Source organism: Odontesthes bonariensis, chromosome 4 (genome assembly GCF_027942865.1).
Source record: "Odontesthes bonariensis isolate fOdoBon6 chromosome 4, fOdoBon6.hap1, whole genome shotgun sequence".
Lineage (NCBI taxonomy): Eukaryota > Metazoa > Chordata > Actinopteri > Atheriniformes > Atherinopsidae > Odontesthes > Odontesthes bonariensis.
Window position 1 is genome coordinate 20,802,830 of NC_134509.1, and position 23,779 is coordinate 20,826,608.

General features: G+C 42.2%; 1 protein-coding gene across 1 annotated transcript; it reads left to right on the forward strand.

Moving 5' to 3' along the window:
- The first annotated feature begins 19,091 nt into the window (after positions 1–19,091).
- On the forward strand, positions 19,092–23,349 carry LOC142378664 (neuronal pentraxin-1-like). Its single transcript, XM_075463438.1, has 5 exons — positions 19,092–19,619; positions 19,939–20,146; positions 20,805–21,046; positions 21,383–21,562; positions 22,054–23,349. The coding sequence occupies exons 1-5, from the start codon at positions 19,188–19,190 to the stop codon at positions 22,273–22,275; spliced, it is 1,284 nt and encodes a 427-aa protein (XP_075319553.1). The 5' UTR covers positions 19,092–19,187; the 3' UTR covers positions 22,276–23,349.
- The last annotated feature ends 430 nt before the right edge of the window (positions 23,350–23,779 follow it).

Here is a 23,779-nt window from a genome sequence, read left to right on the forward strand (position 1 = left end):
TGTGTTTTAATGTCTGTGCCCCATATAAATGTGTCCTGTGGTAAGTAGGCCTACAGTACACCCTCTTTAAATTCTGTGGGTTTGCATATGAGGACAGGCAACAGAATACGATACAAACCTACACTTGACATAATGCACCAGCTCCTTGTTTAGCTTTTTTAAATTGAGCCAAAATGCAGAACAAAACACATGATTCGAAAGCTTGTAGAAGCACCTTTAGCACCAGTGACATGAAGTTGTTTTCCTCAATGATTGGTATCAGACTCTCACATGGTTCTGGAGGAATTTAGGCCCAGTCAATCAGGCTGAGGTCTGGACTTTGACTGGACCATTGCAACACCTTGATTCTTTTCTTCTTCACACATCAGTCTGTTGTTGCCAGTGCACTCTTCTTCGCTGTGGTCTGCTGGGGGAACAGCATCAGAGCCGGTGACACCAGCAGGCTTAATAAACTTTTTAAGAAGGCTGGTTCTGTCATCGGCTGCAAACTGGACTCATTCGAATCGGTGGTGGAGAGGAGGACACTGAACAAACTGTTATCCATCATGGAACCCCACCCATCCTCTCCACCAGCTGCTGGTTGGACAGCGGAGCTCCTTTTCCAACAGGCTCATCCAGCTCCGCTGTCACAAGGACCGATTCAGGAAATCCTTCCTACCAGCAGCCATCACCATCTATAACACCTCCCCTCTGGCTGGAAGAGAACTTCAACCTCAATAGGCTTGAAGTCTCTCCCAAAAAACAATAACAAAAAAAATAAAAAAAATACTTACATACATGTTTATTCACTATTTTTATTTTATTTTATTTTATTTTATTTTATTTTATTTTATTTTATTTTATTTTATTTTATATTTATTCTATTCTATTTTATTTGCTTGTTTTTACTACTTTAATTGTTTTCATATCTTTACTGTATGCTGCTGCAACAAAACAATTTCCCAAATTGGGATTAATAAAGTATTTATCTATCTATCTATTCTGTTGTAGATCTGCTGCTGTGTTTGGGATCTTTGTCCTGTTGATGAGCCAGTTTCAGCCCAGCTTTAGCTGTCGGACAGACGGCCTCACATCTGACTCTAGAACACTTTGGTATCCAGAGGAGTTCATGGTGGACTCAATGACTGCAAGGTGCCCAGGTCCTGTGGTTGCAGAACAAGCCCAGATCATCAGCAAACATCTCCACTTTGGTCTGGTCTGTCCAAAGGACATTGTTCCAGAAGTCTTGTGGTTTGTTCAGATGCAGCTTTGCAAACCTAAGCTGTGCTGCCATGTTCTTTTTAGAGAGAAGAGGCTTTCTCCTGCAGCCCTTCCAAACAAGCCATACTTGTTCAGTCTTTTTCTAACTGTGCTGTCATGAACTTTAACCTTTAACATGCTAACTGAGGCCTGTAGAGTCTGAGATGTAGCTCTTGGGTTTCTGACCTTGGGGTGACCTTGCTGGGACGTCCACTCCTGGGAAGATTGACAGCTGTCCTGAATGTTTTCCACTTGTGAATAATCTTTCTCTCTGTAGAATGATGGACTCCAAATAATTTGGAAATGGCCTTATAACCCTTCCCAGGTTGATGGACAGCAACAGTTGCTTCTCTAAGATCATTGCTGATGTCTTTCCTCCTTGGCATCGTGTTAACACACACCTGAATGCTGCAGAACTTCTGCTTTTATAGAGGTGCTCACACAGTTTTTCAAACACTGCTTCTGCATTTTGGCCTCATTTTAGTTCAATAAAAGATGTATCATGTGATGTGTTGTTCAGAACTGTTTAAGATCAGATGATTTATTTTTTTATTTTGTCCTGATAAATAAAACCTTATAATTAAAATAAGCTGTACTTTCTATCTTTTGTGCAACTAAAGATGTGATTCTGGTGAGATTCTTGTTGGTTCTGACATTTAATTAGTTAATTATAGTTAATAGAGTTAATTTAATAATTTTAAACCAGTCTCAGTTCACGAGCCCAATTTGACACCAGTGCTGATCAAGAAACCATTTGTATTTGTTTTATTCATGTTGAGTTCATCCCTGTTGTATATGTTGTGCATTATTAAACTGTGTCTTACAATACTCTAAGCAGTGCTGCAATGTTAAAAGTAATTTAAACCATCATAAAACCAAAGTAGATTTAAAAAATGACCCATTCTCTGATTCGTTTGAGATAAAGGGGACCTTTTTTGTTGCTAATATGTACAAAAAGAATAAACTATATCAGTTACATATGGTTTATGATGTTATTCTGAGGTTGTATTCAGCAAAAGGTAAAACCTGGTTAGTAGCACATGATTTTCATAATGTCCTGACACATCATAATCTTAGACCTGAAAGAGGGTGTACTTTCTTTTTCACACTAACTAAAGTTATATTATCCTGCTCAAACTCTGTGTTGAGAAACTGAATTTTCTCAGGGTGCGAGCGTAAGAAATAACGAAGTACAAACACATAATTACTTTGCTTTTTAACGTTAACCTGCTACATTTTAACACAAATATCTCTTCTCTGTTCTCCCCACGACTTTTTACTTTAAGGAATTACTCTCTATTTATTTGGCATCATTGGCCATTTTCCAAACGATTACAATTGAAGTCCTTTGATGGAGCAGTAACATTTAGAAATGACCGTAATGTTGGAACTTAACTAACCAGACAATACTTCAAAGTAACGTCTGTGAGAAGAAGAGCCGGTAACAGACTCAGAGCAGTCAACTGTTTGACTTATTGATGTGAACTGTTTGATGTTGTTGGCTATAAAAACAGTGGTGGAGCCAGAGGACATTTATAGGGTTGAGCAGGCTGACACGGTTACTGTCACTGGGGTGGCACAGAAACTGAGGTCTCATTATTGTTTATCCTGCAAGCTCACATATTTGTGGGATAGATTAGATAGATTAGATAGATAGTCACAATTCTTAAATACGAACTCAAGAGCAGACACAGAACTCTAGGAGAATCGGAGTAATAAGACTTTATTAATATGAGGATTGAGAGCTGAACCCGGGAGGACGTGGAACTCTGTGGGAGGAGGGAGAAGGTTAGAGGGATTTTCCAGGTTGGTGAATTTCAAAGTGGTTGGTTTGTCCTTACTTGGGAATCCAAGATGGAGGGGAGGGTGCCGAGTCGGCGAGCAGGCAGCTAATTGGAACAGGCTGATGAGAGGAATCTAACCATAGATGGCAATAGAATAGAAAAATACTTTATTCATCCCCCAATGGGGGAAATTCAAATTAGTCAAGTAGCTCAAAAAAATATATAAATATTTACAATGATTGTATATTAGCAACAACAATAATAATACCAATTCTAATAAAAATACTACTACTACTACTAAGAATAATAATAATAATATTGAATGACTATATAAATAAATAATAATAAAAAAATATATATATCAATCAATTTGAGAAGAACTCAGCAGTCACTGTTAAAAAGCCTTATGGCTGTGGGAACAAAGGACCTCCTGAACCTAATAGATTTATTAATGCAGGCATGAGGAAACCAGAACACGGAGAATGGACGAGGGAGACGAGCACTAGAGAAACAAAGGCATGGTAAAGCCATGAGGAAACACTGGAGTCGGCCTAATTACCACAAAGATTGTGAGACAATCTGGCGAAGACTGGTTGCTGATGCAGCTCCTATAAGGGTGTCCTGATGAGCAGCAGGTGTGACAGCAGAAGCAATCCAGGCTCCTCCCAGAGCTCCCAGGAAACCAGCCCAGCCTCAGCTAGGACTCAGGAACCAAAGCAACAACACAGCCAAGCAGGACCGTGACAGTTTAGGGTTCAGATTTTGGAATTTAACGTTTGTTTCCTCATTGCAAAGTTTGCTTTTTAATTCAGACCACAATTCTTTAGTACTTTGAGCCTGGAGGTGGGCTGGAACTGGAGTAGTTGAAGATGGACTGGGAGGGTTGGGAGGAGATGTTTTAATGGTTTCTTCTTGTTTTTACTGTGCTTTGATTTTACAATCTGTGAAGAAATGTGTGCTACATTTAGTTTGAATGAATAGTGCTAAACAAAAACCAGTCTGACCAATAACTCCAGTTTAACGTGCACTTGAGAAGCTCTCTGAAGGACTTCACTGTTACTGTGTTGAGTGGCCATGGCCACCACTCACTTAAGCCTGGTCTTTAATACATTTGAAGTCGGAAAGATTTGATATTCTTCACATTGTGTTGGGAAGGTTCAAATAGTTTTGCATGAAAACAGCTGGTGGAATTGTCCCACAAAGAATGAATTTACCTTTATACTTTAAGCACATTTCAGAACCTTCTTCTTCACTTTTACTTGAGTAAATAATTCAGATCAGTGCTTCAACTTTTATTTTTTCTTCCCTAAAGTTTCGTACTTCTACCTTAGTAATGATTGTGTGAACTTCTGCAACCTTTTGGGACCCTGAGAGAATTACTTGACCCTTAAATAACCTGAATAAAGATTGATAAAAATAAAAAATAGTGATAAAAATCGCAGATTTGGCTGCTTTGTTAGTCTCCGGTCTCATTAATCTGTCCCCCTGTAAAGCAGAGATCACTCTGTCCCTCAGTCTGTCACCTCTCTGTCAAGACTTTGCTGCATTCATTCTGTTCAGCACTCAGAGTTTTGCTCTTTTATGAAACAAAGCACATTCACAGTAAGCTGGAGTGGTCTGCACTTGTTTGCTCTCAGACCCAGGCACTCCACAACGCCCACACATCGATGAGTACCAGCAGCTGTGTACAGCTTCATGTCAAAAGAAGCGAACTATCCCTTTAATGAGTGTGAACATGCTGCTCTGTCTTCTCCAAGGAACAAAACCTGAGAGCTCATCACGACCCGTCCCTCTCGGTGTGCACGAGCCTGAAGTGTGACAAAGCCCTCCACAGTCTGGTTTGTAAAAACACAAAGAGACATCACTTCAAACCCCAAGGTCACGGTCAACAGGCTCTCGTCTCCCTCCACTCGCTGCCACTGCTGATTTCACTCCTTTCACTCGTGAGCGCGTTATCACGTTCTCCATTTCGTGAAATAGGTCCACATTTTCATCCAGTAACAACTCAGATAATAGTGACACGCACTGGCATCGTTTGTCTTCCACTTATTTTTGGAAACAGAAGTAAAAAATTAAGCAAACTGTTGCTGTGGGGAGCGGTGTCTCCACATCTATCACGTTCATTCTGGCGAGATTAATCGTTGACACCCACATTCGTTCAGCTGTCAGGTTGTCATGTTGTTTCAAATTAACTCATTGATCAATGGTGAAAGAAGACACGCGTGGAGGATGTGTGCTCCATGGTGCCTGTTTATTGTCATGAATTAATAGGCACCTCAGTAAGTGCCTATTGATTTTCCTGCCAGTTTAAGAGGAGCCACGTAGACACAGAAAATTATCTTTATTCACTGACATTTACTGTTCGAAGCTCACCGAAAAATAGGGACCTCGTGTACAGACCCAAAGGTACAGTCTTCAGTAAGATAAGGAAATGGGTCTTAAGAGAAATACTGCAGAAATAAAACCATTACTGAAAACTGGAGCACATAAGTGCACCTTTGATAACATTCAATTACAGGCTTATTTAGAGTTTTTTTCTATAATTGTCCGACTCTAAAACATTATGGAAGGACATCATTTTTTTTGAGTGAGTTTGTTTCATTTTACTTTTTCATTCTTTAGATAATAGATGTCAAACTCAGGGTTAGGTTAGGGCTATGGTCCTGTGACCTTAGGGTTAGGATATGCGGGAGGGGAAGGTATAAAAAAGGACGGTAAGGGGTCTGATTTAGGATAAGAGAGTTTTTGGGAATTTTTTTTAAATTATCAAATAAATTTTTCAAAACGTGGCATGGAGTGGAGGACCTAAGGTTAGGGCCTGGGTCCTGTGATCCTTAAGATTAGGGTTGGGGCCCGCAGTGTAATACCAAATGTCGACTAGAGCCAGTAGGCAGTGCATGCACTGCTAATGCTGCGTTGGCGCGTCAATCAGTATCCACAAGTACCCCCTCTTCTGTTGGCATTCATGAGCAACCTGGCAACCTGATGCTACGAGTCGCATCGCGCCACAAAAAGGTGGAAAACAGGCACTCTCTGGACACGTTGGAAGCAGAATGTCTATTTGTAGCCTGTGAAAAAGGTTACCACTGAAATTTAACTCAGAACACTACAAATAGAGAAAGGGGCATACGTCTTATTTAAAATTCTATTCAAGAAATGAATACCACAGATGTGTCTTTTATTTGACATTTGATTTCATATTTGTTTAAGTTTGTTTCCATATGAAAAGATTCATCATTATATCTGAAGAGCAGGAAAAACTTCCTCAATCAAAGACGTTTTTTCAATAAATATCAAGGCTGGCCCGCGACTTTGTCGAAGTTTTTGCTTATTTGAGTTTGACACCCCTGCTTTAGATGAACAGTTTAGTCTAGTTTGGCTTGCATTCATCAAAAGAATCACTACAGATTGATAATGAATGCTTAATTCCACACAAGGTCCAGTTTATTTGTTGCAACATCTGGAATGACTAACTTTATTGTTGTTTTCATTGTGCACAGCTTGAAGGACCAAGCTGTTCCATCCCTTTACTTTTTCAGGTTGTTTACCACGACGCAGACCTCCAATCTTAAACTGAGTCCTGATTATGTCCTGGAGCGAGTTGTGAAACAGAGCGGTCCATCATTTCTCTGTCAGAGAGTATAAACAGATCTATTACTCCATGTTTTCCATTTCAAATTACTTTTAGGTGATGATGAACTTCTGTTTATTTTTTGTGAGATGATAAATTAGAAAGTTAACCAATATAAATTCGACTTGAAAACAGCAATGAGACACACGATTAAGGCTAACCTTGTCTTTTATCTAGAAAACCATAAAAAACCTTGTGTTTCATGCATTTTGAATGTTTTGGATCCAGCTCCAAGACATTTTGATTCTTGTTAAACTTGAACTGAGGAGGTATGACTGAAGAAAGGTTGCTCGGTGAGAATACTTCTTTGAAATATGATCGCACAAGAGAGAATGATTGATGGTCTATTAAGTTTCCAGTTCCCTGCTTCAGAGGATTCACTGTCGCATCGGTGTCCCATTGGAGGATCGCATGAACGCAATGCTTCCTCGTAGAACACTGTCCTCCTTGAATGCATACATTTATCACTCTCTTCCCTCTCTTGCCTTGTAGCAATCAATCCATGGAAAAGGATTTCTACCCTTTCCTGCCCTCGTCTTATTTAGCACCAGCTTCCAGGACCCAACCCAGTTGTCATCCTGTTCCCAGCATGACAGGAGGGTGGATGAGGAGGAGGTAAGGACACTAATCCTTTCTCTCTTCTTCTCTCTGTTCCCTTTCAGTCATCCCAGGGTCCCAACCTCTATCTCACCCAAGAGATTGGATTGGTGTCCTCCTGCGCTGGACACTTGAGGGCGGAGGGCGAAAGGAACAAATTCAGTCAGATGTATCTATGAGTTTGTTACACACCAGATTGCTCTGGCGCTGTTAGCACCAAGCCAAGAGGCAGCTGCAGTGATTGCTGTGCTAGCAAATGCAGTTAGAGAGGATATTTTCATGCTCCATCCATCTGGTGTGGCATTGTCATGTTTTCTGATGAGCTGACAGCCCAAAGAAAGCTGTTAGTCACTGCAGCACAGCACGGCCGTTCATGCCCATGACAGATCGTGTTGTGCTTGATTAAAGCCATCAAGGCCTGAGAGCAAATCTCTTTATTGACCGAGAGCAAACTGGTAAACACTTTGATTGTACATCCTCAATTAAACAGCTCCTAGTAAAGTCCTGATCGACTGCTGAGCGAGTACATGAAGTCTGTTGTTGGATTTTGACTTTTGGGACAGATGGAACAAACCTTTGTCTCCTGCTGTTTGAGAAATGAGCGTGAAGCTCGGCATCAAAGGACAAGGGGACAAATTTTGCGTAAAAGAGGCTTTGTTCACCTGACTCAATGAAGTGATGGAAAAAACAAAGCTGTTAACATCAAACCTCCCCATTGTGTTGAACTAGAACAAGTAAAACAAGTGTTTGTGTCTGCAGGGTGTCTTCACAGAACTTCAGTGATGTTGTAAAGTTTCTCGAAATGCATGATTTTTATTTGGCAGCAGGCAACTGTTTCCATCAAATAAAGTCAAATATTCTCTCTGATAATACAACAACTCAGTACCAGTTGTGGGTAAACATTGCTTCAAGTATTTGTGTTTTTCTTTGTTGAGACATAATTGTGTTACCAGACCTCCTCAGAGGTATGATACATAATCATTACCTGTGGCTCCTAAAGGGGCAGATAAGTGGTGAAAACCATGTGACGCATACAAAAATGACTTCGGTTTACTGTCGCACTTCAGAAAATTCTCTAATGAAGCTCTTTTATGCGGTTACTGTGAAAGACGTCACTTATACTGATAATACCACTGAGAATCATCCACGTATTGGCAGTTCATGCCGTGTCCGTTCGGCCATCAGGCCCACATGATCTATATTTTTGTCATCCTCAACTGTCCGCAGTTTGTCCCTTTGCAGCGCAAATGTTTGTTACCATGCAGACCGAGTGCACCAGTATCTCATGTGGTTGGATCAATCTTCATTAGGGAAGAAGAAGAGGAGCTTTAGAATAACAGGATGCTTGTTCTGAGAAGAGGCTTTGCAGGGATGTTGCTGTTATCCACATCTCGCACATCACAAAGTACCGTGGACAGATGGCATCCCCATTCCTGGGAATCTTTGGCCACCATGTACTCAGCTTACTGTGCGTTTCATACTAACTGAACCATAACTATAAAAATAATACACATTTCACAGGTGGAAAACATTCAGGACAGCTGTCAATCTTCCCAAGATTCAAGATTCAAGATTAAAAACGTGTTTCCCTGTACAATGAGATTCTTTGCTTTGCTGCCCACACTGGATGTCCAAATATAATAAAAGATAAGATAAAATAAGATAAAATAAGCATGCAACAACAATATTATGACAGGGTATTCTTAAATAAAATAGAAATATAGAAATAAAAAATATAGAAATATAACCTATGTACATAAATGTGCAGTAGTGCGTTACATTAGCTGTCTTTGTGCAGCAGTCAGCAGTGGAGTCCCAGGAGTGGACGTCCCAGCAAGGTCACCCCAAGGTCAAAAACCCGAGAGCTACATCTCAGACTCTACAGGCCTCAGTTAGCATGTTAAAGTTTATCTCAGCACAAACATCTCATATCAACTGTCAAGCACAGTGGTGGTAGAATAATGATTTAGGTTTGTTTTGCAGCCAAGATCTAGATACCTTGCAGTCATTAGGCTCTTTCACACGTGGGTTGTGCCCTATCGGTGCAAAAAAGACTTGGTCCTCCTCATAATCCACACATGCCAAACAGAGGAGGTTCAGCCCTGCATCACTGTGTGTCCCTACACAGCTGAGACATGACAGAACCGCTGGTTAGAGCAGCAAGCTCCACGATGCCAAGTTGATGTGTGCAAGCACACACAAAGCGAGACAGTTTGGTCTGTTATAACCTCCCATGGCTCAGAGGTGTTTCGAGTCGACTTCAATTCACTGTCCCGCCTCCACACTTTTACACATAAAACTATGAAGGAGGCCACTGAGTCCACCATGAACTCCTCTGGATACCAAAGTGTTCTAGAGTCAGATGTGAAGCCGTCTGTCCGACAGCTAAAGCTGGGCTGAAACTGGTTCATCAACAGGACAAAGATCCCAAACACAGCAGCAGATCTACAACAGAATGTGTGAAGAAGAAAAGAATCAAGGTGTTGCAATGGTCCAGTCAAAGTCCAGACCTCAGCCTGACTGAGATGCTGTGGTGGGACCTTCAGAGAGCTGTGCAGAAACCAATGCTGCAAACCTCAATGAGCTGAAGCAGCGCTGGAAAGAAGAGTGGGCCAAGATATGTCCACGATGTTGTGAAAAACTGATGACATCACACAGAAAACAATAACTGCAACTCACTGCTGCTGCAGATGCTTCTACAAGCGGTTAATTCAAGCTTTTCTCTTATAAGCCAAACATACACAGAAAACATTAAACTCCAACATGACAGAAAACACGATCAATAACACATTCAGCTTACTTTTATTTGAAAAGAATTAAATCAGGTTTCATATTTTTCATCCATGTCACTAATGAAGTGTTTATAAAATGTTCTCCCCTTTCTTTCCCTTCTTATTAAACTTGGTTCACTTCAGCCTCCGTCAAAATTGAATCTCCTTTTCAGAGAAATAATCCCTTGTGCACAGGAGAGCAGCAGAGAAAGTTGTATTTTACAAGGAGACTCTTTGGTCACTCGATGTAATTGAGAGTTGGATGTTGCCGAGAGCAACACCAGAGACGCTTCTGCTTTACAGCGTTTCATCATCGCAGCGTTAATGAGTCCTAAAACACACCTGCTCCCACAGTGAGACGGCTTCGCTCTGCCACTGGACGCTAAGTGCTTCAACTCGTCTTTAATACTGCAAAGCTCTCCGGGAACTATTGCTCCATTATGACAAAGTATAAAATTTATGAGGGCTTTATGTCTGTTTGTGTCTGGATGGTGCCACAGCCCACCTGGAAATGGGTTAGATTTAAGACTTTGTGAGCTTTGGAGCCACATATTGCAAGTGGAAAAAGGGAGAAAATGAGACTTTTCAGAGGCAACATGCAAAGTTTGGTCAGACTTACAGTTTCTTATCAGTATTTGTTATGAAAGATGACCACATTTGCAGTAAACTGAAACATTCCATGCAGTTTCATGCAATAGAAAGTTGATCAGACTCCAAATATTTGCTCCCCACAATGTGGTTCTTAGAATCTCTTATTTCTTATTTCTCTGGTACAGACTGACCAACAATCATGTCCATTTATTATGTGCAAGTGCAAATCTGAGAAGATCTTCGTGACCTTCAGACTACGCAGACGTGTGAAAGATTGCAAAAAGCTTTGCTTTGTCCTGCATACGCACAGCAAACCAGGTCAGTCAGCAAAAACAGAGTGAGCAAACAATCAGAAATCACATTATCCGAACTGAAGTGACCCGGTAATCCGGTTATTCTGTTCCCCAGCCCTGTAAAAAGTATCTCTAACTGAATTTAAGTCATAGAACATGCAGGTTCCTGGACTACAGCTTAGATTTTAGAGGGTTGTTTACTTTGTGTCTCGGTTTTCAGCAGAACTGAAATGACTTTGAATGCAGACAGATGACAGTTTGACCCCCACAGTGAGTGGATCTGGTGGCTCTGGAGGACACTTTTCAAATTTGGAACCCAAGAGGCAACTGTGGCTCTACTAATATGAAAGATTTCAAACTTGGCGGAAGTCGTCAGCAGAAAGATGGCAGGAGAGCCACAGTGGTTTTTACGTGGATCACGTCTGTTATAACTCAGTTATGAAGATAATAACAGGAAGTAGCATCGAGGCAGTCAGGTTTTCTCTAAACAGAACAGAAGTCAAAGAACTCAGGCGTGTAAAAAGTGGGGGAATTTGCTTCTTAAATGAATAAATAATCACAACAAGAAGGAGACGAACTTCAATTTGAACAGAAATTAGACAAACAGGAGATCTTTCTCAGCCCATTTCTAACCAAACGGAAATATAACCACAGGTGGCCCCCCTCAGAAAAAAAATGAGAAATATAGCTACCGAGCTACAACTATACACAAAACAAAGTGCTAACAAGACTGAGCTGCAAATCAAATCACAGCCGCCACTCAGTGACAGCTTTGCAGTGCTTTTAAGCAGGTGAGATGATCAGTTGTTGTTCTGGGCGGGGCTTCGGGGGAGGGACACCGGTACAATCAGCTGTGAGGAGGCGGGCTGACGAGTGGGAACAACCAGAGCAGACACAGCCTGGAGCCAGAAGAGTCCCTGTTACACATGGTACCAAAGGCAGCCGCCCGGGGCCATAACAACAAAAACACAGTCCAAGTGATTTTGCACCAACATGTTCTCCTCCGTCATCATCAAAACAACAAAAATAAAAGAGGCTCCATTCCTCCAGCAGGGCTCCAGACTCGTTAAACCCTGAACGCTTAGTTTATTTCACCGGGTGACATCAGGTCTCTTTAAACCCCAAACCTGACCACAAGAAGCAGCATTACTTGGTAATAACCCCAAGTTCAGTGACTACATTCTGATTACTTACTCCATATGCTGCAGCTGGACTTGTTCACGTAGCACTTTGATGGATAAGGGAAATCATTTTGGTATCTCCATGCGCAGCAGACAGATGTGTAGAATTTATATTGGCCTCGCAAAAGGACTGAAAGTGTGCAGAAACATCTGGAGCACGGACAAAGAAGAAACCCATTCCTCTTTAGTGTCCATCTGGATCACCTGTAAGACATAAATGTATATACATGCATGCAGCATTTTCATTCAATCCTAATCAGCTGATTTTTCTCTGTGATGGGTAGGTGTGCAAACCTCCTGAATTGTGTGCACATCATTCTGTTTACGCTACATTAACTGCTGATAATTATGTCCTAATCCCTTTTTCTCCCAAAGGACCTGCTCCTCATTCATTATTTTTTGCAATTAGAATCAGAGTGTCTGTGTTTTCCTTTTGAAAAACAAGCAGTCACGATCAGCTAACCATTCAAATGTCCCAGATGAAGGCCGATACCACCACTTATCTCGAGAAGTAAAGGAGCGATAGGGCCAAATGTCAGGGCTGAGGGTGGAAACTGGGATTGGACGTTAACATCTGGAAACTAAAACCTTTAAAGAAGCATCTTTTCAGGTTATTATTTGTGCTGCTAACTTACTTCTTGTTGGGTTTGCTTTGGTTTTACTGTGCTTTGCTTTAGTTTTTATGTCCTGTATCCTTGTTTTTACCTCCAGAGTCTTTCCTGTTGGCCTTGGTTTCTACTCTCCTCACACACCTGGATTCAATTGGCTAATTATCACATCTGCCTTTGGTTATTAAGTACTCTCTTCAGTTCTACTTCCAAGCTTACTCTGCTCCTTCTCACTGTCTGATCGGCATGCCGGTGCTGTGTCTGTACCTCACGTATTGGTTAGTTTTTTGGCTCTGCGACTGCCTGTCCTCTGAGCCCAACTCTGCTGCTGCAGCACACGAACCAAGACGGGAAAAATAGATGCAGAACACCGAGAGGGATTTAAATCTTTCCAAAGGTGAGACAGGTAAAGGACAGAAAGCAAGATCAGTCCAAAATACCAGGCCCGTAACAGGTTTGTAACAGGGGAGAAAAAAGCAACGAGAGGATCATTGGAAACAAAGAGCATAAAGCTGAGTGATAAATAGCTGTGAACAAAGAAACCTTCTCTCCAACCATCCATCCGGGTCTTATCGTTCAGTCTCCCCAAACTTCCTTCTCTCCAGCCACCGTCCTCAAATCCTCGAGTACACTGAGATGTTCCTAAGCCAGCCGAGACGCATATTATCTGAGTCTGACCCAAGGACAAATAAAAACCCTGGGGAGCACATCTACATCTACATAACTGTTTTTCAGAATAATTCCAGTCAAAAGATGTCAAAGACTAAAACTTGCTCCCTCTTTGAAGGCCCAATTTGTCTCCAAACTTGTGGAGGCAAAGGCATAACGAGGGAAATGTTGCTTCTGGAGGAAGTCCAACACAAGCAGCTTGATGAAGAGGGCTGTCGTTGCAAAGGCGTTAATGTCCAGGCTTTGGAGAATTATTATGAGATTAGCTAAACGCCAAGCGTAATGCATAATACCCCCAGTATTTGTTTATGTCACTGTGAGCTTTAATGAGAGGCCAGTAAGTTACTGAATGACTCTCTGGTGTGGCTGGACATCAATAAAACTATATTCCAGCTTGAGAAATCATGCGACATTGATTATGGAGACAAATCATTCACTCTGTGACTCGTGTTCATAAAGACAGGCTGAGGGAACTTATGGCTCTACAGATGAAGCTGTTTAAAATGTCTGTTTGTGTGTGTTTCTGCATGTTTGGAAACTACTTCTCATAACACTGGGAGGCTCCTGCGGCACTCTGTCCCACCTCTCTTCCCGTGCTGTCCCCGGTGGTAAAACATGCGAAGCAGCACGACTGCGTAGCACAAGGGTCCCATCGGACAACCTCCCCACCTCCCCCTTCATCTCCCTCACTGTGGAGCGATGCTTTGAATGGAGACATCAATGCAGCAGCAGAGACAGAGGAGTTGAAGCCGAGGTTACCTGGCAGCACATCTTATATTTCAGCTGTCGGGAATAAAGTGTGCACAGAGGGAAAGGTAAAGCTGTCTTTGTGGAACCTGGACAGTGCAAACAAACAGGAAATGTTAATAGATTTAGCAACTGCACAAAAAGCAAGAAACGTAGAAGAAATGTATAATACTGTGCAAAAAGTGTAAAGTATCCCCACATTTCCTGATATTATGCTTCCAAGCAGCGAGACTTTCTCATCAAGAGGTCTTAAATTAGTTCTCCAGGCTTTCTGAAGGTCTTTCAAAGTTTTTCTTTGTATATTTGTTGCTTTTTCACTCATTTTCAGTTCAATCCTTGTACCTGAGGAATGTGTTTGATTTGTTAAGCCACTTAACTCTGAGCTATGAATCATTCAAACGGCTCCAAGGGATGAACCAGTGTTGTTTCTACACATAACAGACATCTTAACAAAGAAGCCGTTTTAAATGGGATCTTTAGAAACTTGTCTCTGAAGTGTTATAACCACTGTAATCATCTTCTCATTTACTGTCTCTTTGAGGATGCTTACTAATATCTTGCTTTCTGAAAGTTCACATCACAGTTCTGAATGTAAAAAGGAGCAGAGTTGACCAAGTAATTCACCTGAAAATGCTTTTATCTGTTGGTGGAACTTAGAAGGACAGAAAAAAATAGCTTTTGTTTCGATTCTTTTGAGGGATGAAATTAGATTTTTTTTTTTCCATTAGCAGTTTCTCTTTTTGAAAATCTTCCATCTATCTGTATTTTATATTTTCTGTTGTTTGCTTTTTTCGCAAGATCAAACAGAATATTTGACCGCCCCTAATTTATTTTTATTTTTATTCCAATCGGTCAGACATTTTAATCTTTTAAAGTGGTCTTGAGCAATAGTTCTCCAGGATTTCTGAAGGTCTTTCAGAGTTTTTCTGGGAACATTGGCTGCTTTTTCACTTATTTTCAGTCCAGTTCTTGTACCTGAGCATGTTCAGAGGAATGTGTTTTGTTTTTTAAGCCACTTAACTCTGACCTATGAATGCTTCAGGCAGAAAAAAGGCTCCTAACTCAAGGGATGAACCAGTGTTGTGTCCAGACATAACAGACAACTTAGCAAAGAAGCCATTTTAAATTGGATCTTTAGGCACTTTGTTCCCAGCAGCCTGTCACAGAGACACATCATTTGTTCCCATTTCTTTAGTTGCATCTATGAAAAACAGCAAAGATAACACAGTTTGACAGACAGAAAATAGGATTTCTGCAGCAACATGGTGATTCCCAAAGAGCTGTTAGCTGAAAACTTGGCATATCTCAGCATGGTGTGCAGTGTGTCCTTAAAACATTTGAGGAAACTGGACAAGTGGAGGACAAAAGAAGAAGTGTCAGGCCTAAAGAACTATCTACAGCAGATGAACAATATCTGAAAGTGATGTCCTTAAGAAAGAGGAAAAAATCCAGCAAAGACCTGACACAGGAGCTGAGAGATGCATCTGGACCTTCAGCTGATCCATCTGCTGTTGGCCCAAGCCTCATCGGAAATGGGCTCCATGGAAGGGTGGCTGTCAAGAAGCCGTTCTTAAGGAAGGGAAACAGGGAGAAAAGGCTGAGCTGTGCCAAAGGACACAAGAAGTGGACTGAAAATCAGTGGCAACAGGTCTGATGGAGGGATGAATCCTCCCCAGAGCCCGGACCTCAACATTACTGAAGCAGTGTGGGATCATGTTGGCAGAGAACGGAACAAAAGGCAGCCGACATCCAAAGCAGAGCTTTGGGATGTCCTTCAAGAAGCCTGGAGAACTATTCCTGAAGACTCCTTAAAGAAAGGACAGAAAGCTCGTCTGAGAGGGTTCAGGCTGTGTTGGAGGATAAAGGAGCTCAGACCAGATATTCACTTTAAAACTCCTCAGAATTGTTCAAACTCTGTTTATACCCCTTATAATGTATTGACATTTATATTCCAATAAATAATTGCCATTCCATTGAAATGTATAAACAAAATGAGAAGTGGCTCGAGACTTTTGCATATTATTGTACTATTTCAAGACAAACTAACACACTCCAGAGTGCTCAGACGCGCAGCCACATGCAGGACCCTCCACCCCACCTGCATCTCATCTCTGCTCTGCTATCGCACATGCTGGATAAACAAGCAAAAGGTTTGCTGCCAGAGTGCAAAATGGTTCTTATCTGTCTCTGCCATTAGAGAGTGGGTTCTATTATAATGCTTTGCATTATTCAGTGTGCCTGGGAGACCGATCATTATAGATTTCAGCCCTTTTCCACATCAGCCCCTTGAGTCCAAGTCAGACTGTTGGCTGATGCATTTGTAGGAGAAATCCTCTGACCTTGTGCTCCAGAGGGTGGAATGGGTCAAAACTGATCTTATTCCTCTCCAAATATTACAGAACATTTGGCTGCAAATGATCAAGTTCCATCAGCGCAGCTTTCTGACAGAAAGACAGAATCAGTTTGCAATAAAGAAGCTGCCACAGTTTGCTCAGGAAAGCTCAGTGAGAAGTCAGAGACATCTCTCTAAAGCTGATTTTTCTGGGTGTTGCAGCATATTAGTCGCAGGGAGCGTGGGGAGAATGAGAGGAAACATAGCTGAACATATGGTGCTGCGGCATCCTTTTTATTGCCTGAGATAAGAGATGAATATTGAACACATATATGTGACATGCTCCTATACTGTAACCCCACTGTGTGTGGGGTGGGCTGTCTCTCAGTGGGAGGCGCCGCCTGCTTCATCATTAACATGAAGTTCTGCACATCAAAAGCTTTAGAATGGCTCCATTTGCCCCCATTTGATAAACAAGCTTTGCATAACCGCAGTTCGATGAAAGCATTACTTGTTGATCTGCAGCGCTGATGGCAAGAACTGTGCATGTGCTGAGATCAGGAGAATTTGTTCCACGCCTGTTCTGCGTCTCCTGCAATTAGACTCCTCCATTAACCATTTGTTACCGCCACCGTTTCTCGCCTTCAGCGTGGCACCTTGCTGATTACAACGCGTTGGGTCGATAATTAAACAAATTAAAGCGGACTGCTGGGTCAATTTTCATCCCACATACACAAGTCTTGAAGCCTGGCTGCAACACATTGGTGGAGCACATTTGCCCTGCAGTTTGATGGCACGGTTTTTACGCAGCGCTCTGACGCAACAGGAAGGGTGAAGTCATTTGTCTCGGAGCAGGAGGTTGGAAGCAAACCTGTGACTTTTCTGTTAAGACTTGATTCTGCGACGGCCGGAGCAGCTGATGACAGTGAATATAACCAGTCCAGTGAACTGCACCTTCACACGAGATTGGGTCATTATTTCAAATTAGTTCGCTCAAATTCAACACTGACTCGACCTATTTATTTCGTGTTTTATAAAGATTCCTGATAGGTCTTTAATAGAGGGTTTTTGTGGACTGTTACACTTTTTCTATTTTTAAAGAAATAAAGATTAGACTCACACCGGCTGAATTAGAAGTTTCTCACCTGTAACCAACTTTAATCCCTCTGTAGGTTTTCACATTTTTAATTTTAAACAGTCGCTATTTGTAATAGAATTCATTTCATAATCATAATCAAAGCACCAGTCTTTATTCTAGTGGTGCTGAGTGATTTAAAGTGAAACTATCAAATGTTTCATTGAAAAAAAACCTTTTTGGTTCACACATTCTTCATAATACTCTTTCGAATACAGCTTGAGGAAACATTGGTCCTGGATGCATCTTTAGAGGATTATTCTTTTCCCACTTCAGCCTCATCCTTACTCACAGGCTACACCAGGTCATTCTCCATCCTCATCATGATCAGTGCTGAAGTGTCGACCTCTTCCTTCGCTAGGTATCTTTTTTATTTTTGCCATATCCGCGGGGGGAGTTATGTAACAATCTGTTTAATTATTTGGAGACAGTTTGCTTTCCTTTTAGCGCTTCCGCTCTGTGAGATTTGACATGTCTGGCCACAGCATCTCTGTCGGGTTGTTTGTTGTGCTTCTTCTGACAGAAAATGACACTCAAGCTTTGAGAAATGTGAGCAGTGGCATCTCTGACGTGTTTAGCAGTGTCAGTCCAGGTCTCTGTAACCACGTTTTTTGGGCGCGCGGCGGAGTGGTTTTGTGGAAACGCACGTGCCACCGGGCAAGAAAGAGAAAAATGTGAGGTTGTGTTGGGGACTCTGCCCATGGGACAGACTTCTCTGAAATATGGAGAGTGCCGTTCATTTAAGGTGGACTGATAATGGCTCAGCATGACGGCTCTTACCGTAAAGAGCTTCAGGTGGGCTGGATGGCTTTTAAATGATGGATTTTCTTATTTTTCACCTTAAAACTGACAGAGGGAATCTTTAAAAGTCTTTCAACTTCGCACATTTATGATCAATTTATGCATCTTTATTTTTCTACTTGACAAAGAAGTGAATTACTTCCAATTATTATTATGTAGTTGATATTTCATGTATTTCGTTCATTCTTTTCAAGGTACGATCTGCATCTGAAACACCACAAACTTTCTTTTATTTTCAATTGAAGTTTCACATTTACACTTCTTATTAACACAAGGATTCAGTTCTTTCATATTTTTCTTTTTCGCTAATCACACATCATTTTATGAATCAGTTGAAATCAGCTCAATGTTGGATGTTATTAGTGAATTAAAAACGTTCCGTCACTTTAAGGATGGAAATTTAAGAGTAAAACACAACCCTGTTCATGAGCATTATCCAAAAAAGCTTAAATACATATGTCATGGCAGGTCACAGTACACTAAAGGCACTGGCTGAGTACATATTTCACCAGAAATTGAGTCGTGCGATGCCTTTCCACTTTCCTTTTACTATTCAGTGCACACGCGCTCTGTGTCCGTAGAAACTGCTCGTTGGAAACAGTGAGGACGACCTTAAATGGGGGGCAGGACTCGGTAGGTGTAGCAGAACCCGCTGCCTCCCCTCAGTGATGCAGTGAATCTGCGCTGCGTTATGTCCGCTATATAAAGCGCACACGGCAGCATCTCCTCACAGCTTCAGTGGACAGCTCCGTGGTGCTGAAAGCTCAGACCAACGCTCACTCACGCACGCACGCGTTAGCAGCGACTCATGACTGGAATCATGGAGGTATTCTCGTGGAAACTTTTTGTACTCTCTTGGCTGGTTGTTGTGGAGAGCTCCGCGCAAGACTTCGGACAGACGCAGTTTATTTGCACGTCGGTGCCCAAAGATATGGACTTGTGTACCGCCTCGATGCAAAACAGCGGGCCGGCAGAAGACCTGAAGACCACGATCATACAGCTGCGGGAGACCGTGCTGCAGCAAAAGGAGACCATTGTGAATCAAAAGGAGACGATCAGGGAACTAACGTCCAAGTTGACCCGCTGCGAGAGTCAGAGCCTCCCGGCGGCGGCGGGTCCCGGCGGGAGGCGGCCGGGGTCCAAGAACACGATGGGGGATGTATCACGGGGCACCACGGAAACTCTGGCCCAGCTGGGACAGACTTTACAGACGCTCAAACAGAGACTGGAGAATCTAGAGGTAGGCAAGCAGAAGAGGGAAGCACTGAGCAGGTCAAAAGTTAATTAAATTAACCTCCAGAGTTAATCTGAGGATAAAACTCTGTAATGCTGTACTGTTCTGGCTTTTTTGGGGCCACATGTGTGTTCTCACGTATTTTTCCCCCCAACAGTTGGAAAGATGCATCGTAGACTACGTTAAGAATAGCGCATTAAAAACCAGCCTGTTGTGATCAAACCATAATCGAGCTGACAATGTTTATAATACAAGAAAATTGAGCGAGAGAAAGTGTTTCCCGTCCTTCTTTAACTCAATGTGTATGTCACTCTGTCCAATGCAGCAGTACAGCCGAGGGAATAACAGCGTGCAAGCGAACAGCCTCAAAGATCTGCTGCAGAACAAGATAGACGACATGGAGAAGCAAGTTCTGTCCCGGGTCAACACGATAGAGGAGAGCAAACCGGGATCGAGGAATGACACCGATCAGCGGAACAGAGTGGAGTCCACGCTCACCTCTCTGCACCACCGGATCACAGACCTGGAGAAAGGTGCGTTTGGATTTCAGCACAGGACATAAAACTGACCAGTGTTCCGCTTGCGCCGTTGAGTTTAACTCAAGAAATTTAAAGAAACATTATGTGTACTTTAATTGTGTTTTAGTTGGCTCAGCCAGAATAACTAAAATCAGTCGCATTACAGCCGCTATATGACGCCGTTGACAGTGCCGCAATCATCACGGTGCGCACAGATATGAGGGACGACAAGGGAGAGCTGCATTGCTTTGCATAATCTCAAGACCTGTTAACGCTTTTGCTTCGCTCAGTTGATGTTTTCTCCTCCCAAAGATGTGCATGCGCCTATGTGCGGAGGGGAATTTCAACGCAGAGGTTAGAAGTGGAGAAACTTCGCAGGGTGCGTCTCGCTTTGGCGCGTTTAGCATTTCAACACGTGAGAATGCGCGTGCGTTGATACGAGAGGAAGGCAGAGGGAGGAGAAACAGCCATCTTATGCATCAGCAAAAGACTGACAACTGTAAAAGAAAATGTGAAAAGTGAATGTGATTTCAGATCAGCTCAACTGTCATCATAATGATAAACAGTTTAAATAGTTAAGTCTACTCTCCCTTAAATGAAACCCCCCAAAATATATCAAAATAAAATGCGACAGTATACTGATTACTTTCACTGACATTACTCTCCCCCACAGGCAAAGACACCAGACCATCCGATAAGTTCCAGCTCACCTTCCCTCTGAGAACTAACTACATGTACGCTAAAGCCAAGAGGAGCCTTCCTGAAATGTATTCCTTCAGTGTGTGTTTGTGGATCAAGTCCAACGCCTCTCCAGGGGTGGGAACACCATTTTCCTACGCCGTTCCCGGTCAAGCCAACGAGCTGGTACTGATCGAGTGGGGGAACAACCCCATGGAGATTCTCATCAATGACAAGGTAGTGCAAGCTGTGGATGTTTGTATTTACATTAAACATGTCGGGACAATGCAGCATGATTTGTAGTGGGTGCAACAGCAAGAAAAAGTTTGGATTCTTTGTACTTTCATGAGTCAGAGAAAGCTAACAACTAATCCAGAAATAAAAATAGGTGCTGAGGTGAGCAATTGAAGCCACCTTCTAATGAAAGAGGAGACGTGTGATAGAGGAAGTGATTCAGCAGGAGAGAAAGAAGGTGCTCACCTTTCAGAAAGGGAGTCGCTGTGCTGCTAAGGTGTGAGAGGCGGACTGGTAACACAGCGAAAAGACGACATTTATGACAAATCTTTGTTGCAGGTTGCAAAGCTGCCGTTTCTCATCAACGATGGAAAATGGCATCACCTCTGCATCACTTGGACCACCCGTGACGGGATGTGGGAGGCCTTCCAGGACGGAGTGATGCGGGGCAACGGGGAGAATCTGGCACCGTACCACCCCATCAAACCCGATGGAGTTCTGGTCCTTGGACAAGAGCAGGTGGATACTCATTTTCAAAAGACTAAATCCAGAACTTCACTTAAATACCCTGCAGAAAACGTTTGGAAACGGTTCTCAACTAATTACGTATCTAATTTTGGAGAAAGATTAGAGGGGGGATATCTATGAAATGAGACTGTGAAGACATTTAAAAGGTGAACAGTTAAGGCTTTCCGGTCCAATTAGTGTGTTAGTTACAGTGTGAGTCATCCATTTGGCGTGATTATAGACAGAGAAACACAATTAAAGACTTTGCTTGTACAGAGCACACAAATCCAAAATGTAGAGACTAATAGAAATTAAACTACACATGTTTTGCCTTCCAGAATAGGTTTGATATAAAGCTGAATGTAAGAACAAGTCAACACAAAGTTGTATTATAAGATATTAAAAATCAAAGGCTCTTCACCAGAACAGTCACAGGCCTGTAAGCATTGAAGTTTGAGTGTGTTCCTCGAGTGAAGGTCAACACTTTTCGCTTTGTTCCACAGGACACGTTGGGAGGAGGTTTCGATGCAACGCAAGCCTTCGTCGGAGAGTTGGCAAACTTAAATATGTGGAACAGGAAACTTTCTATTGCAGAGATCTACAATTTGGCGACCTGCAACAGCAAAGCTCCAGCCGGCAATGTCTTCTCCTGGACAGAGAGCAACATTGAAATATTTGGTGGAGCGACCAAATGGACCTTCGAGCCTTGCCGTTCACTCAACTGAACTGCACCTCACTGTTCAAGAAAAGGCCTCTCTGTATTTCTGAGCTTTAGTCGTTCATGTCTTCATTTGACATTTGTTAGAGATTTTCTGAGTTATTGGTAAGCTTAAATCTGGGATTTCCATGATTCTTAGGTATTTATGTGCAAAACAACACTTCTCATCTCGAGGAAAAAAAAATCCCATTCCTATTGGAAACCGCTGTGAGAAAATATTTGGTATCTGCTTTTCTTTTTTTCTTTCTTGGATGTTCAGTTGAAAGCACACCTAAGCTTTTTGTTTGGCTTATTTCGTCTTGGACTGGCAGCTGGCAATCTGCGCCTTATGTTTGGACTATTCACAATCCAAGTGAGGAATTACATAACCAATCTCACCCTCCTTTCCCTCTGGAGAGTGGGAGATTACGCTGTCCGTCCAATTCTTGTCAGTGTTTGGCGCTGTGAAGTGATGTCTGATGCGGTACGGCTCCCAGTGACCCCTCCTCTTCTTCTTCCTCCTCCTCCCACACCTCCTCCACTCCCCTCCCATGCCTCCCCTCCGGAACTTGCACTGTGACTGACAAAGAAGAATGCCAGGAGAGGAGGGTACGATGAAGGACACTGCAAAGTCAGACTGTGGTACAAGTCGATTTGTAATCATTGTTCGCTTCAAGTGTTTCTGTAAGAATGTCGTTAACTTGCCAACATTGCTACGAAGCCTGGGTGCCTTGGGCTGGTACAAATATTCAGCACATTCAGTATGTTTTCATTTGCAAATTCAGTGTTTACTGGTTTGTGTTTTTTTCTGAGTCGGGTTAAGTTCCTTGTTCCTCTCTCGTTGGTAAATGTAATTTAATTACAGTTTGTTATCTGACATGATGTGTTTTGGCAGGTGTTTGTACTACTCTGTATTAGGAATGTTACAGTATCTGTATAGTAACAGCATGAATGAAAGAGTGCTGTGAAAGCATTGTTGAAATCTGCTTTACTATCTTCTCTGGGTCTGGGTTTTTTACTGTATTGTTATATGCTCCAAGCATGGCAAAACTGAGAGATGAAGAATTTAATTTTTGTAATAAAATTGTGATACTTAACGTCACAGTGCATTCCTGACTTTATGTGCATGAGGGGGGGGGCTATCCAAGTGCAAATGTCCAAAGGTGACGGCATAAACTGGCTGCTTTATTGGTGCTGCTACGAGATGAGATGCGATGCCTGAACTGAACTGAAGCCGGAGGGGAATAGTGCCTCGTCATATCACCTGTTCAACAGTCTGATTAAAGTGAGCGGTTCGAGTGGTTTGAGCTGAAACTGCAGCACATTAAAGTCACCTTTTCGTGGTTGTTTCACATTAGAGGAGCTTAATATCTAAAAAACCTTTAACTCCTGAAATGTTAACCATGTCAAAACATGCCCAAATGGCAAATTCTGGCACTTGAACTTCAATTACTGCTAGCTGTTTCGACCCATTCAGCATAAATTCGTCCAACTGTCCTATGTTTACAAGCCCTAACATGGCATAACCGTGT